Consider the following 16,676-nt stretch of genomic DNA (forward strand, 5'->3'; position numbering starts at 1 on the left):
CAATGTCGAGTGACCTCCTATGCGCAAAGGCACATTGGTTCAAAGATTTTACACGGCGGCCAGCCGTGGGGAGGAGCACCATCACAGGCTGGGGGAGACGTGCAAACCAGCTTGTGAGACTGCAGTTCTGAACTTTCAGGGCTTTGACAGTACAGCGCTTCATATGCAAATTAAGCCTGCAATCATGGTTCCACCTACTAAGGCTAATAAGGATTGTTATTGCAAAGTATGTACCTGACCTTACCAAAGGAAATAGTCTCTCTCGTATGGTAGGACTCAATGTCCCAGAAGGCAATGGATAACACGCCCACTGGGGGCGGTCATACTAATGAAGTAATTAAAAGGAAACAACATCACCACGAGAGCTTCAGTTGCTTGTTTGCTGCCCGTGAAGAAGGGATTTGATATCCTGAAACGCGTCGGCATTGAATACAATTTTAAGGGAAACAAGACGGCATGCTGCACTCTACAACGAAGCAATGTCGAGTGACCTCCTATGCGCAAAGGCACATTGGTTCAAAGATTTTACACGGCGGCCAGCCGTGGGGAGGAGCACCATCACAGGCTGGGGGAGACGTGCAAACCAGCTTGTGAGACTGCAGTTCTGAACTTTCAGGGCTTTGACAGTACAGCGCTTCATATGCAAATTAAGCCTGCAATCATGGTTCCACCTACTAAGGCTAATAAGGATTGTTATTGCAAACTATGTACCTGACCTTACCAAAGGAAATAGTCTCTCTCGTATGGTAGGACTCAATGTCCCAGAAGGCAATGGATAACACGCCCACTGGGGGCGGTCATACTAATGAAGTAATTAAAAGGAAACAACATCACCACGAGAGCTTCAGTTGCTTGTTTGCTGCCCGTGAAGAAGGGATTTGATATCCTGAAACGCGTCGGCATTGAATACAATTTTAAGGGAAACAAGACGGCATGCTGCACTCTACAACGAAGCAATGTCGAGTGACCTCCTATGCGCAAAGGCACATTGCTTCAAAGATTTTACACGGCGGCCAGCCGTGGGGAGGAGCACCATCACAGGCTGGGGGAGACGTGTAAACCAGCTTGTGAGACTGCAGTTCTGAACTTTCATGGCTTTGACAGTACAGCGCTTCATATGCAAATTAAGCCTGCAATCATGGTTCCACCTACTAAGGCTAATAAGGATTGTTATTGCAAACTATGTACCTGACCTTACCAAAGGAAATAGTCCCTCTCGTATGGTAGGACTCAATGTCCCAGAAGGCAATGGATAACACGCCCACTGGGGGCGGTCATACTAATGAAGTAATTAAAAGGAAACAACATCACCACGAGAGCTTCAGTTGCTTGTTTGCTGCCCATGAAGAAGGGATTGGATATCCTGAAACGCGTCGGCATTGAATACAATTTTAAGGGAAACAAGACGGCATGCTGCACTCTACAACGAAGCAATGTCGAGTGACCTCCTATGCGCAAAGGCACATTGGTTCAAAGATTTTACACGGCGGCCAGCCGTGGGGAGGAGCACCATCACAGGCTGGGGGAGATGTGCAAACCAGCTTGTGAGACTGCAGTTCTGAACTTTCAGGGCTTTGACAGTACAGCGCTTCATATGCAAATTAAGCCTGCAATCATGGTTCCACCTAGTAAGGCTAATAAGGATTGTTATTGCAAACTATGTACCTGACCTTACCAAAGGAAATAGTCTCTCTCGTATGGTAGGACTCAATGTCCCAGAAGGCAATGGATAACACGCCCACTGGGGGCGGTCATACTAATGAAGTAATTAAAAGGAAACAACATCACCACGAGAGCTTCAGTTGCTTGTTTGCTGCCCATGAAGAAGGGATTTGATATCCTGAAACGCGTCGGCATTGAATACAATTTTAAGGGAAACAAGACGGCATGCTGCACTCTACAACGAAGCAATGTCGAGTGACCTCCTATGCGCAAAGGCACATTGGTTCAAAGATTTTACACGGCGGCCAGCCGTGGGGAGGAGCACCATCACAGGCTGGGGGAGACGTGCAAACCAGCTTGTGAGACTGCAGTTCTGAACTTTCAGGGCTTTGACAGTACAGCGCTTCATATGCAAATTAAGCCTGCAATCATGGTTCCACCTAGTAAGGCTAATAAGGATTGTTATTGCAAACTATGTACCTGACCTTACCAAAGGAAATAGTCTCTCTCGTATGGTAGGACTCAATGTCCCAGAAGGCAATGGATAACACGCCCACTGGGGGCGGTCATACTAATGAAGTAATTAAAAGGAAACAACATCACCACGAGAGCTTCAGTTGCTTGTTTGCTGCCCATGAAGAAGGGATTTGATATCCTGAAACGCGTCGGCATTGAATACAATTTTAAGGGAAACAAGACGGCATGCTGCACTCTACAACGAAGCAATGTCGAGTGACCTCCTATGCGCAAAGGCACATTGGTTCAAAGATTTTACACGGCGGCCAGCCGTGGGGAGGAGCACCATCACAGGCTGGGGGAGACGTGCAAACCAGCTTGTGAGACTGCAGTTCTGAACTTTCAGGGCTTTGACAGTACAGCGCTTCATATGCAAATTAAGCCTGCAATCATGGTTCCACCTACTAAGGCTAATAAGGATTGTTATTGCAAACTATGTACCTGACCTTACCAAAGGAAATAGTCTCTCTCGTATGGTAGGACTCAATGTCCCAGAAGGCAATGGATAACAAGCCCACTGGGGGCGGTCATACTAATGAAGTAATTAAAAGGAAACAACATCACCACGAGAGCTTCAGTTGCTTGTTTGCTGCCCATGAAGAAGGGATTTGATATCCTGAAACGCGTCGGCATTGAATACAATTTTAAGGGAAACAAGACGGCATGCTGCACTCTACAACGAAGCAATGTCGAGTGACCTCCTATGCGCAAAGGCACATTGGTTCAAAGATTTTACACGGCGGCCAGCCGTGGGGAGGAGCACCATCACAGGCTGGGGGAGACGTGCAAACCAGCTTGTGAGACTGCAGTTCTGAACTTTCAGGGCTTTGACAGTACAGCGCTTCATATGCAAATTAAGCCTGCAATCATGGTTCCACCTACTAAGGCTAATAAGGATTGTTATTGCAAAGTATGTACCTGACCTTACCAAAGGAAATAGTCTCTCTCGTATGGTAGGACTCAATGTCCCAGAAGGCAATGGATAACACGCCCACTGGGGGCGGTCATACTAATGAAGTAATTAAAAGGAAACAACATCACCACGAGAGCTTCAGTTGCTTGTTTGCTGCCCGTGAAGAAGGGATTTGATATCCTGAAACGCGTCGGCATTGAATACAATTTTAAGGGAAACAAGACGGCATGCTGCACTCTACAACGAAGCAATGTCGAGTGACCTCCTATGCGCAAAGGCACATTGGTTCAAAGATTTTACACGGCGGCCAGCCGTGGGGAGGAGCACCATTCACAGGCTGGGGGAGACGTGCAAACCAGCTTGTGAGACTGCAGTTCTGAACTTTCAGGGCTTTGACAGTACAGCGCTTCATATGCAAATTAAGCCTGCAATCATGGTTCCACCTACTAAGGCTAATAAGGATTGTTATTGCAAACTATGTACCTGACCTTACCAAAGGAAATAGTCTCTCTCGTATGGTAGGACTCAATGTCCCAGAAGGCAATGGATAACACGCCCACTGGGGGCGGTCATACTAATGAAGTAATTAAAAGGAAACAACATCACCACGAGAGCTTCAGTTGCTTGTTTGCTGCCCGTGAAGAAGGGATTTGATATCCTGAAACGCATCGGCATTGAATACAATTTTAAGGGAAACAAGACGGCATGCTGCACTCTACAACGAAGCAATGTCGAGTGACCTCCTATGCGCAAAGGCACATTGGTTCAAAGATTTTACACGGCAGCCAGCCGTGGGGAGGAGCACCATCACAGGCTGGGGGAGACGTGCAAACCAGCTTGTGAGACTGCAGTTCTGAACTTTCAGGGCTTTGACAGTACAGCGCTTCATATGCAAATTAAGCCTGCAATCATGGTTCCACCTACTAAGGCTAATAAGGATTGTTATTGCAAAGTATGTACCTGACCTTACCAAAGGAAATAGTCTCTCTCGTATGGTAGGACTCAATGTCCCAGAAGGCAATGGATAACACGCCCACTGGGGGCGGTCATACTAATGAAGTAATTAAAAGGAAACAACATCACCACGAGAGCTTCAGTTGCTTGTTTGCTGCCCGTGAAGAAGGGATTTGATATCCTGAAACGCGTCGGCATTGAATACAATTTTAAGGGAAACAAGACGGCATGCTGCACTCTACAACGAAGCAATGTCGAGTGACCTCCTATGCGCAAAGGCACATTGGTTCAAAGATTTTACACGGCGGCCAGCCGTGGGGAGGAGCACCATCACAGGCTGGGGGAGACGTGCAAACCAGCTTGTGAGACTGCAGTTCTGAACTTTCAGGGCTTTGACAGTACAGCGCTTCATATGCAAATTAAGCCTGCAATCATGGTTCCACCTACTAAGGCTAATAAGGATTGTTATTGCAAACTATGTACCTGACCTTACCAAAGGAAATAGTCTCTCTCGTATGGTAGGACTCAATGTCCCAGAAGGCAATGGATAACACGCCCACTGGGGGCGGTCATACTAATGAAGTAATTAAAAGGAAACAACATCACCACGAGAGCTTCAGTTGCTTGTTTGCTGCCCGTGAAGAAGGGATTTGATATCCTGAAACGCGTCGGCATTGAATACAATTTTAAGGGAAACAAGACGGCATGCTGCACTCTACAACGAAGCAATGTCGAGTGACCTCCTATGCGCAAAGGCACATTGCTTCAAAGATTTTACACGGCGGCCAGCCGTGGGGAGGAGCACCATCACAGGCTGGGGGAGACGTGCAAACCAGCTTGTGAGACTGCAGTTCTGAACTTTCATGGCTTTGACAGTACAGCGCTTCATATGCAAATTAAGCCTGCAATCATGGTTCCACCTACTAAGGCTAATAAGGATTGTTATTGCAAACTATGTACCTGACCTTACCAAAGGAAATAGTCCCTCTCGTATGGTAGGACTCAATGTCCCAGAAGGCAATGGATAACACGCCCACTGGGGGCGGTCATACTAATGAAGTAATTAAAAGGAAACAACATCACCACGAGAGCTTCAGTTGCTTGTTTGCTGCCCATGAAGAAGGGATTGGATATCCTGAAACGCATCGGCATTGAATACAATTTTAAGGGAAACAAGACGGCATGCTGCACTCTACAACGAAGCAATGTCGAGTGACCTCCTATGCGCAAAGGCACATTGGTTCAAAGATTTTACACGGCGGCCAGCCGTGGGGAGGAGCACCATCACAGGCTGGGGGAGACGTGCAAACCAGCTTGTGAGACTGCAGTTCTGAACTTTCATGGCTTTGACTGTACAGCGCTTCATATGCAAATTAAGCCTGCAATCATGGTTCCACCTACTAAGGCTAATAAGGATTGTTATTGCAAACTATGTACCTGACCTTACCAAAGGAAATAGTCCCTCTCGTATGGTAGGACTCAATGTCCCAGAAGGCAATGGATAACACGCCCACTGGGGGCGGTCATACTAATGAAGTAATTAAAAGGAAACAACATCACCACGAGAGCTTCAGTTGCTTGTTTGCTGCCCATGAAGAAGGGATTTGATATCCTGAAACGCGTCGGCATTGAATACAATTTTAAGGGAAACAAGACGGCATGCTGCACTCTACAACGAAGCAATGTCGAGTGACCTATGCGCAAAGGCACATTGGTTAAAAAAAAAATATATATATATATATATATATATTGCAAACCAAGCCAAGAAAGTTTTTTTTTTATCACGAGACCTTTGTTTTACTCTGCTTTGTAAATCATTGAGGGTATTTGTAGAGCGCGTGGCTACTCCGAGGAATGTCCTGGCACTAGTGGTTAAAGCTGAGGTACACAATCCCACAGCAGAAGACTCGCTTCCCCCCCCAGAGAAAAATCACGTTTTAAGTTATCTCGGAAAGTAAGCTCAAAAGCAATCAAGTGCAATTCTAGAAGGTGCTCATTGCAAGCCTTCGCACCCAGGAAAAGTAGGCCTTGCCGCCTCTTTGAACACACTTATAGCGTGGAATAACCAAGAGTGAGGCAGAAGCAGAGTGCAGTCCTCTGGAAGGAATGTACTGAGCGAACCTCTCCACCAGATAACAAGGGCTGAAGAAAAACTCTGTGAACCATCACTAGTGCTTTTAATAGAATCCGTTTCTTATGGGCAACCAATGCAGGGCCTTAAGTGCGGGTGCCGTCGATGCTCGCTTAGGCAAACTAAGATGCAGCATGGCTGCTGCATTTTGTACCAGCCGTGGGTGCTTCGCCTGGGCTACGCCGCCCCTAATTACAAGCCATTCGCATAATCCAGGCGCAAAGTAACAAAGGCATGAATCCCTACTCTTTTTGCCTTCACAGGGAGGAGGGGAGAAATTTCCCAACAGTCCGCAGCATCGCAAAGCATTCACCTAGCACCGCAGAGATCGGAGCCCTCATAGAGAGGGTACTATCCAGGTCCTCCCCTAAGGTTTAAACCACTGGGAAAGGGGCGATGGGGCTGGCAAAGCAGGGGGCCAAAGATCTTCCCAGCAGTTGGACGCACGAGACCCAAAAGAGATAATCTCAGTCTTCTCTGAATTGCATTGGAGTTGACTGCTGTGCAACCAATCCAAGACAGCAGCATGCAGTTGAAGAAAGGAGCTTGGACAGAGGCCAGCAGACTCTCGATGGCAAAGAGCAGCTTAGTGGCTTCGGCGTAGGAAATGATTTTACATCCGAAGGGCTCAACAACAGAAGCCAAGGGACCAGAATGAGGTTTAAAGGGGCAGGTCTCAATGACGAGCCCTGCGGGGCCCTTGGTTACCGGTTTGCCCTCCTGAAGATATTCTGAAAGCTGAACGTGGAGAACCCTTTCAGGCATGCTTGTACAGGCCAGGAGCAGGCAAATGACGCTTGGGTCTTATGCAGGCTTCTTAAGCAAAAGGACCACTTTGGCAAGTTTCCAGGCGTCGGGCACAATCCCCGAGGAAAGAGACCGATTAAAAATGGGTTGATCACCGAGTTCACGGCTTCTACAAGCAGCGCCGGTGGGCGGGAATCCAGGGTGGACCCAGATTTGCCACATTTCAGGATGGCACCCCTGGAGTGTTCCACAGATAGGGGCCTGAACCGAACACATTTATAGCTGCTCCGATCTATCGCAAAGTGACAGGCAGGAGAAGGAGAGACCGCTACGACAGGCAGTGTTTTCTGTGTCAGAAATGTTTTCTAAGAATGTTGCAAACCCATTTTTCACACGTAATCATTTTTCTGCAATATGTCGTTCAGTGATCATAAAGCATAAAACTAACATATGTCAACCCCATTATGTGTGTGCACTAACTTCCAAGTATGACATTCATCTGGCATTCGACGACAGAAGGCTACTGTTAAATCACACAACAGAAGTATCAAAGGAATGAAAGAAACTCCACAGCGGGTCACGGCTGCGGGCTAACACTAAAATCATCTTTTAAAGATACAGCCACAGAGCATCATACATACACACAAGCGCACCTAATGATATGCATGACCGAAGCTGGCAGGGCCGCACGCTAAGTCCATGGTCACAGCTCCGGGAGTCGAAGACATTTTTTAAAAAAAAATTGGGACTTCAAAATGGGGAACAGAACATTCCACCTACAGCAAATTAAAACGTATATACTTTCGGGAGAACTTCTCTGTTTCTGGCATGTAGATTTCTCATTTCCGTATGTTTTTCTTTTAATCAGTGGGGAGCACAGGTTTTACAACACAAGAGAACACTGACAAGTGTGGGTTTTTTTAAGGTAAGTTTGAGATCAACACACAAAGAAACAGTGAGAATCTTCTACCCACGCTTGGGCGAAAAATCACTCTAAAGGTTGGAATAATGATGCGGCCCGATGAATGCAGTAGTCCTTTCATTTATCATTACTTGGCGCGAGGATAAGAAGTTCTTTCAAGCTGGCCAATGTGGCGCGGAAGAATGGAGTCAGAGTGGCAGTTGTGCGAGCTTCTGCAAGGGAGTTAGAACCCGGATCATTTTCTTTTCAAAGAGTCAACGTTTGTTTCTGTTTTCACTTCGAACGCATCAGTCTGTTTTGTTTTGCCAGAACATCGATGTAGCACTGCAGTCACCGATTCAAATATACCCTCAGTAGTCATCGTTGCCATGGTGTTTTTTCTGTAGCGTCAACTGGATCACACGGAAATGGTTATTTTCAGCTAGTAACAGCTCACATTTTCTAGTTACTTTCGCCCATTGTCACTTAAACAATAATCCACCAAGCTCTGCATCAAGCCAGTCATGGCTATCTTGCAGACAGTGTTCTCACTTACTGCCCTTCTAGAGCTCTGGTCTCAGCATGCCTGGTAGCGGTGCCCCGAGTAAACAAGCATTGGCAATGCCAATCAGTCTCGCCATTAGGATGTTATATGTATTTAGCTATGCAGCATATTAGCGTGGGTGCTGAATCACTTTTACACTAGAAGTCAGGGTAAGTGCTTATCAATAAAGAAGGCGCTTTTTGAGGCAGCAGAACCCCTCCGCAGACATTAGCTAAAATGACGAGTGTCGCACTCCCCCTCCGCTAATGTGCTGCATAGCTAAATACATGTAAATACACATAAGATCCCAATAGCGAGACTGATTGGCATTGTTCAAGGGTGACCCCTGAGTATCTACATCTCCTACGTATCCTCTAAGAAGGCAAGGGGTGTAAGGACACTGTCAAACGTAATAGCCAAACCCCGTTTTTAATCCGATGAAGCAGTACATTGTGTTCCATTGTCAATGTCAGCCAAATGGCACTGCTACAGGGATGTAGTTTTACTGTCCTGGTCTGTGAAAACCCTAGCAAGAGACTTTGTTTTGTTTTAAGTTGTGATGATTCACTTAACGCAAAGGGCATAATTAAGAGTTCACTGGTAAGGGAAATGCACTGGTTTCTGGAGGAGAATTTACTAGGGACGTTTCTTCTATACTCTCCCTGTCCCTCCATTAACCGCCCAGTGCATGCGACCAAGATCAAACATGCAGAATCAGTCATACGTTGACACCTGCAGAAGCGCACAAAGAATTCGAATTTTGTATTTTCTTACATTGTCATCATCCAGTTGTATATTGTACTTCTCTCAGAGAATAAAATAATCTCATAAAAACAATTGTTTCCAGGCCCCTAGCATGCCATAGACATCTCTTCTGTTCACTTCAAAACATCGTCAGCAGACCATAAAAGGACAAACAAACCTCCCATGACGTGGCAAGTGTACACTTCTAAAAAAAAACACTAATAAGCCATTAGACAGTGTGAAATTAGAGCACGTGAGTGAAATTGTGCTAAAATATCATATGGAAAAAATAAACATATGGTAAAAGAAGCTATTTTGTAAAAGGCTGAATTAAGCTGTGTCCTCTTGTTTACCATTGGCAAAACTAATAGGGCTGGCCCTTGTATAGTGCACACAAAAGCACAACATACACGTGCACGCACGCACACACACACACACACAATATATATACCCTTAACACGCATTCAGGCACAAATGTACACTAGAACTTATACTGTCAAATATTAGCACATATTGACATACAAGCACCAACGGTAATACAAATAACACCTAAGTAGTCAAGAACACACAGCAGATGCACGTAGAGTCAAATATAGACAATGCACATGTATGCAAACGTACTGTCACAGATACATGCCTAAAGCTAGACATGCACACACAGGGGGATGGATAATGCGTGGCTGCAGGGTGAGATATTTGAAGTCAGTGACAGACCTCTGGATGGCTGTTTAAGCATATTCTAGAGCTGGGAAAAGCAATGTGTTCTTGTATGCCAAGCATCCGGGGGAAGTCATTTGGGTCAGAGTGATGGTCTGAGTGTCATGGGAGTGAATATGATGGTGTCATGGTAAAGGTGTGAGTCTGATGCTGTGATGCTGCATGATGCAGTGAGTCCCTTGTGGTGAATCCGAAGCAGTAAGTGGAATGTAGTCAGTGTGGCCTGCCTGTGTATGACGAGTATTGTCTAACGATGCCTTTTGTAATGTTTGGGCACACGGAAGAAGAGTGAGCTAATAGTTTCAACAAAAGGAGAGAATGTGGCCTAACGGCTCGGGTGGTCGACCTGGGAGCTGAGGGACGGGTTCCAGCCTCAGCAGGGATGCTGAACATTTTGTGATTCTGGGCAAAGCACTTAATCTCCCCGTGCCTAACAACAATGAATGAGTCTGTCTGTAACTTAACTGGTGCTCATAGATATTATCTGGAACGGAATCCCTTAAATGTGCCCCACATCAAAAATAAAACCGCTCATCCACACTCGGATATGTCCTTTGCATCCTGGTATCGGCAGTGTTTCTATTATTATATAAACAGGATTACTACAACAAATCCCAGATCACGCAGGCAACAAAACTGGGCGACTTTTCGCACCCGGCATTGGACAATTCAAAAACTAGGCTAGCAAATGGAGCATCTCAAAGTTGGCTAAATTGGATAGCAAGGTTTCATGACACCTAACTTTTGAATGGTGTAGAAAAAATGACGCGCATCGCATTTCTTGCAGAATAACGCTGTGTGTTGTGTAATTTGAGTTATGAACAAGTAGCTATTAAAGTGGGCCGGGTCCTGACGGTGCTCAGCACCTGCATTTCTAAAAAGCAGGTGCCGAGACGGGTCCTATGTACGGCTGTTCATTTTTGCCCTCAGGGTGGATAAAAAATCTTAACTCTGCAGCAGTACCACTTGTCACTGCCTTTGATGTAACTTCGAAGGGACTCGCTGTAGTCTCATTTCAGAACTGATATATTTTCAATATTATATACAACAAACCAATTGTTTTTGCTGATTTGTCTTACGCAACTAACAACCACTGACAAAGTCGATAGTCCTGGCTTGTAGGTGTAATGTTACTTGCCATATTATGTATCGGGATGCAATGACAGAAACAGCAAATACCAGTAGGGAGACACACCATGTTAAAGACAGGCTTTTAGCTAAGGGTGTTTTTAAGCTATGCCCTTAATTACATAGGCCAGGCCCCTTTGAGAGACGCCCGCACATAGTTTTTTCACCCCACACCAATTATTAATATACGCCAATATATGTTCATATAAACCATGTGCGCCAGAATGAAGTGGCATACTATTGTGTTAATTTTATGATAGCTCTTGGTTAGCTAGTTACTTCAAAAACTGGCAACGCTGCTCAGTGGCTGCTCTGATGACAGCCCTGAAATGGAACAGAATGTGCAGGCCTACGCCTTGCCCTTCTCACTCGGTGTGGCATTCAGTCTTGTGTGAGCGAATGTTCAACCCAGCCTCAACATTTTTGCGTTTTACTCGCAACGGAGAGACTTGGCATTTCTGGTATATCCAAAGATCTGACAAACTTTAATGACTCCAAAGACCCACAACACTTTCACAAAATCCTACCACCCAACCCACACCCCCACTCCTCAAACTGTGCAGTCTATAAACCTCCATACTGCAGCTTCCCAGTGCCTGACACTAGAAACGTGTCTCTTGCTGAAGAGTCAGAAGATCCACAGTGACCGCCAACCCCGGCTCACGCCAAGGAAAGGGCAAGCACAGCCCACCCACTAGTCATCGCGCGCGCCTGCCATGTTAAAAATAACCGTGGTAAAAACAATTACGCGAAAAATAGCATTTACATAAATTCCTGAAAGCGGTGAAGCGAGGAAGCCCGGCTGTAGGGCGAAAGCGTGCAGCCCTTACTTTGCAGACTCAAGGAGCTCACTCGCATCTGCTGGCTGGCCTGAAAAAAAAGTAAACATAACACCAATTCCCAGTATAGCCCACTCACCGGAACCCGGTCCTTGCTCACGGGGCTGAAGCGCCGACTGAAGCTATCCGCCACCAGCACGACTTGCAGGGGCGGCTCCTCTTCCTGTTGAGCTCCAGTCGACCCCCGGTACTTGTGCTGTTCCCTCTCCAACTTTGTACAGTGGCCGCCATGTGTAGCTGAAGCCGTAGGCCATGCGCGATGACATCAAACAGGATCTGCTATTAGTGACAGGGTGCCGTGGACAGGGAAAAGAGACTACAGCATACAGACATGAAAACAAAAACGTCTGTAGTGCGCAGGTGTTGTGCATGTTTTGGTCAGGCAAAATGTCTCAGGACATCAAAAAAGAGTGCGATCACCCAGCCAATCCAATAACAAACAAGCATTTCTTAATCCAATAGGGCTCGTATTTACGCGAGACCTATTGCATTGTAAACGGGAGGGTGGGGGTCCAGGAAGGCACGAACGGGAGTGGTGGGGGTTGAGGGGGGCAGCCAAAAAGTCACAGACTGCGGGAGGGGGCAGGGGGCGACATAGGGCCAAAAATAGTTTTGGAGTAAAGGGGCCAATAGCCAGGGAAGGATATAAATAACAACATGGCCGTCAGGAGGAGGGACTACCAAGTCGAAAACGAATCAAAATGCAGCATTTTTGCTTGAAGCCAATCAAAAATATGGCTGGAAAGTGGGCGGAGCTTTCCCCACTGTAGTGTATACTGCATGCCTCGCAAAGCGAGCAGCGCAACCACTGCAGCGCTAGGCGAGACCTAAAAATTCAGAGAAGGGAGTTCAGGCATTTTTGTATTTGGCTGCCAAGGGCTGGAATCAGCTCGCTTTGAACCTTACGGCTGCTCCCTTGAGAGGAAATTTCCCTAAAAAGCTGAACTTGGCTATTTTCCTCTAAAATCTTAGGGAAATCTACGTCCTAGTTCGATTTTGAGTTTGGTGCTAGACCTAGTGGCAGGACACTCATTGAGTAGCCGTGCGCTTTATAAAACATCCCGTTCATTCACTCATAAAACTATACAGCGCCCAACCAATTATGCAATGGTATCACCTAGTGTATTCATTTGTTTTGATCATATTCAAGTATTTATTTCAACACACTTCAAAATTAACAAAAATGTGCTTCTTTTGTGGTTCCCTAATTTGGATTTATTCTGAAATACTTGCACAGATCGATTAAAATATTGTTGTGTTCTAGGAAAAAAAGAAACCTTTCCTCCCCGACATATATCCAGCAAGACTGTCACATAAATCCTTTCACACTGATTTCAGAGAAAGAAAAGTAAACACCAAGCCCCCACAGAAGACCGAGCCTGACATTTGACCTCTGTCTCAATGCACTGCAAATGAGAGAAGATAAGAAAAAGATGTACTGGCCTATTTACAGAAAGGAGCACTGGTGAAAGAAAACACAGAGAGGAAGCGTGAAAAGTCTTTACTCCTTGGGAGGGACGAACTCACGCTGGACAGCCTAAATCTAATGTAGCCATAAAATAAAAAACACAGAAAAACTGAGTTACAAACCACAAAGCTAATGGAAAGTAATGGGAAGAATGCATTCTGAGGGAAGCTTTCTGAATGTCCCCAAGAGGTCTTTAGCAAACCAGACAGCTGGGCTGTCTAGTGGTCCTCATCCTAAAAAGGATGAAAAAAAAACTAACCGAGGAGGTGAGAGGTCTGAAATCAGAGGGTTTGGGCAGGCCTTAAGGCATGCACATTCCACCCCTTTGCTTGGACTAGACTTCTTTTTAACTACTTTTGAATAAGTCTGTGGGCAACCCAAACAAAGTAGAATACACCTTTGCTTTCATGTGCCTTTTCTAAGTAGTGATAAGCAATGCCAAAATGCTCAGTGTTGCCCGCTCGGGTCAGCTCAACACCAGGCAAGAGTCTGATCACACAAGGAAATCCACTCATCATCCTATATGCAAAACTCACTTTAAAAAACAGACAAAGCACTCTTATTTTTGCGGATTTCGAAATGTGCATAAACTATAGATACCTTCGGGTCTGCTAGAGCATTAATTACGTTTCCCAGCGCCAAGAGGGAACGATTGATGTTTGCCCCCTCTCGAAAGCGGGCACCTTTAGTATTTGTGGCACTGGCACGTTCCGATCCTGCCAGGTCGATGAGGCACATTTTAGCAAGGCGCACATTTGGGTTGATACCTGCTGCTTTGTCTTGCTGCCGCAAATAAATCTGCGAGGGGAGAAGATATAGAATTATTAAACATTATTTTCAAAGTTTTAAACAAACATTAAACACAAATACTTCTGTTTCACAAAACGACTGCGGTTTACGTGCAGCACAAAAACCGGTATAAAATGTGACTGAGCGAAAACTCATGACGTCTTTAAAACATACAGAACACATAAAATCGGATGAAAATAAAAACAATCAAAAAGTAGCTAGCTTAGAATTACAGAAACTACAAACTCGTTATAACTGCACCACAAGGACGCTCAAGCATTAAATTTAACTAACATATGAGATAAAATTAATCAGAAAATCAAGAAACTTGGCAAAACAGCCCTCAGCCATTTTCCTCCAAGCAGTAAGGCAATGCCATCTTGACAGGATTACATTAATTTTGGAGAAGAATATGGGCAGTAACAATTTCCTCGGGCAGGCATTAATACGGAATAAATGCAAGTAAGATCCAATAGTCTCCCTTCCATCCTTGCGTTATGGTCATGGGCCATTCCTAGTCTCTCCACCAACCCAGGAAGACCCCAGCTCGCACACACCCCACAAGAGAAAAGAGAAACCTACACATCTATTCCTTATCCTGGATGGCAATGGGGATCCTAAATAATTCAGCAGGAGGACACAGCGTGCCTATAAAGTACATACTCTGTATTTTTGCGAAAACTAAGGTCGACCCAACTTTTCCTTCTATCCAAGGAAGTAAGCATATACTTTCATGGTGATACGAATACTCTTAATCCACACTCGCCCTCGTTCACAGCTGGATGGACTCTGCTTGCACAGTAGTTGAAACTAAAAACACTTCTTTAAAAGAATAGTTACTTTTAAAGTTTTGGAATGCCTGTATGCATGCGAGCCTCAGAGGGTGAAAACCCCACCCTCATTAGACACCGTTTTATCTATATGGTTTGTCCAACATGCCAGGTTGTGGGTACACCATGTACTGACTGAGATGGGTGTAGTGTACAAACTAGAGCAAGATACAAGAGCGTGGGATTCACGGCAAAGGCAATGTTTCCTTCCTTTGTCGTCCTATTCAGCCCCCTCCCCCAACTAGAACCTTCCACATCAACAGCTACCTTTTCCCTTGAAAATGCATTCCGAGAATAGTGCCTGCACAGCTAGCCCATGCTGTTGCCATACAAATGTCAGCGGTAGCAACAGGTTTTCGAAAGGGCACTAATACAGCCTTTTCTCTGTTCCATTCGTATAGCATTGGGATGGGGGGTCAGGGGGCTCTCAGGTGTGATCTTCTCATCCGAAATCTTAACACTTGGAAATACAAGAGACTAACCACCGGCAATAATGGCCTAAACCTCTCGGTGCTCAACAACAAACCAACAAATGCTCAAAGAGTCTAACAAAACAGAGCTCACAAGACATCTATATTATATTAAACTGCTCTATACTCCCTCGTAAATTTGTAGCTTACATTATAATCCCAGGTGACGAGCAAATCTAAAAAGAAAAAGCAGGCTCTATCTCCTCACTAGCACACCAATGACTTGGCAGAATACAGTCTGAAGCTGGTCACTGCCGATAAGAAAAAGATACCCTTTGGTTATGCTCTTTCTGGTGGATACTCTAACCGCAGGCTCCTCGCCTTGTGAATACGCCAGGCAGCAGCTCGGATCTGGGGATTTTTCTCAGCATTGCTTCTGTGTACCGCTTTTGGGGTGGCGTGAGGCTCCACACTGTCCTCGTCCTGTCTTGAAACTGAGAACGAAGCCACTTATAGGCATCATGTTCTTGCGCAGATATCAGTTTTGTTCTTGACTGTATGCACCTTTTGACATAGAGGGTTATGACTGTGTGAAGATCTCTAGTCTAGAATATTTTACAGCTGGTGAAAAGAGTAATTTTTTATAGAACAACGAGTAGGAAGGGTGATGAGGAACCTGAGGTTAGAGTATCTTCCCCAAAAAGTGTTTCCCAAAGGCAAGTAACTTGTTGTACCTCTAAGGGTGGGGGGTTTGTAGAATGGCTCAAACCAGAAATCCTGCAGGACCAAACCGGCAAAGTGCCCTTCCCGTCAGACCTGGCTATCAATGCAGTAGTGCTTTGTGAATGTATGGTGTTACACCCACAACGCCAGCTGACAGATGACCAGAAGTAGCAGCCCATGTGCTAATGCAGTGACTACGTCCTTGGATCTGGTTGAATGAGCTCTCAGACCTTTTCCAGGATGCTACTTGGCCTTAGCGTAGCAGATCTTCATGCAGAGGACTAGCCAACTTGAGATGGTCCTTTTCTGCACCGCCTAACCTTTTTTCGCTGCAGTGAAGCTTGTGAAGAGCCGATAGTCCATCTGATGGTCTTTGGTACAATCAATGTAAAAGTATAAAGTTTTTACATGATCCCAACACTGGAGTCGGGTTGAGGCGGAGCGAAGAATATTGGAAAAGCAATGGCTTGTCCATGAAAGCGTGTCACAACTTTTAGCAAAAACCCTGCTCTAGTCCTCAACACCAGTTTGTCTGTAAAGATGGTGGTGTATGGTGGGTAAACAGACACAGCCTGTAGCTCACTCATGCATCAAGCTGAGGATATCACTCTAAAGAAGACTGTTTTGAGTATAATTTCAGCTGTGCATCAGTCAAATGGA

General features: G+C 45.5%; 1 protein-coding gene across 1 annotated transcript in view; it reads right to left on the minus strand.

The window, feature by feature from the left end:
• The window catches only part of LOC146859903 (kinesin-like protein KIF18A), a 391,179-nt gene that overhangs the window by 252,178 nt on the left and 122,325 nt on the right, over window positions 1–16,676 (minus strand). The window contains exon 6 of the mRNA XM_085643641.1: window positions 13,865–14,062. Within this exon, the coding sequence (XP_085499767.1) occupies window positions 13,865–14,062 (198 nt within the window). The remainder of the gene's footprint in view (window positions 1–13,864; window positions 14,063–16,676) is intronic.

The sequence above is a fragment of the Triturus cristatus genome, chromosome 3_1 (genome assembly GCF_964204655.1).
Source record: "Triturus cristatus chromosome 3_1, aTriCri1.1, whole genome shotgun sequence".
NCBI lineage: Eukaryota > Metazoa > Chordata > Amphibia > Caudata > Salamandridae > Triturus > Triturus cristatus.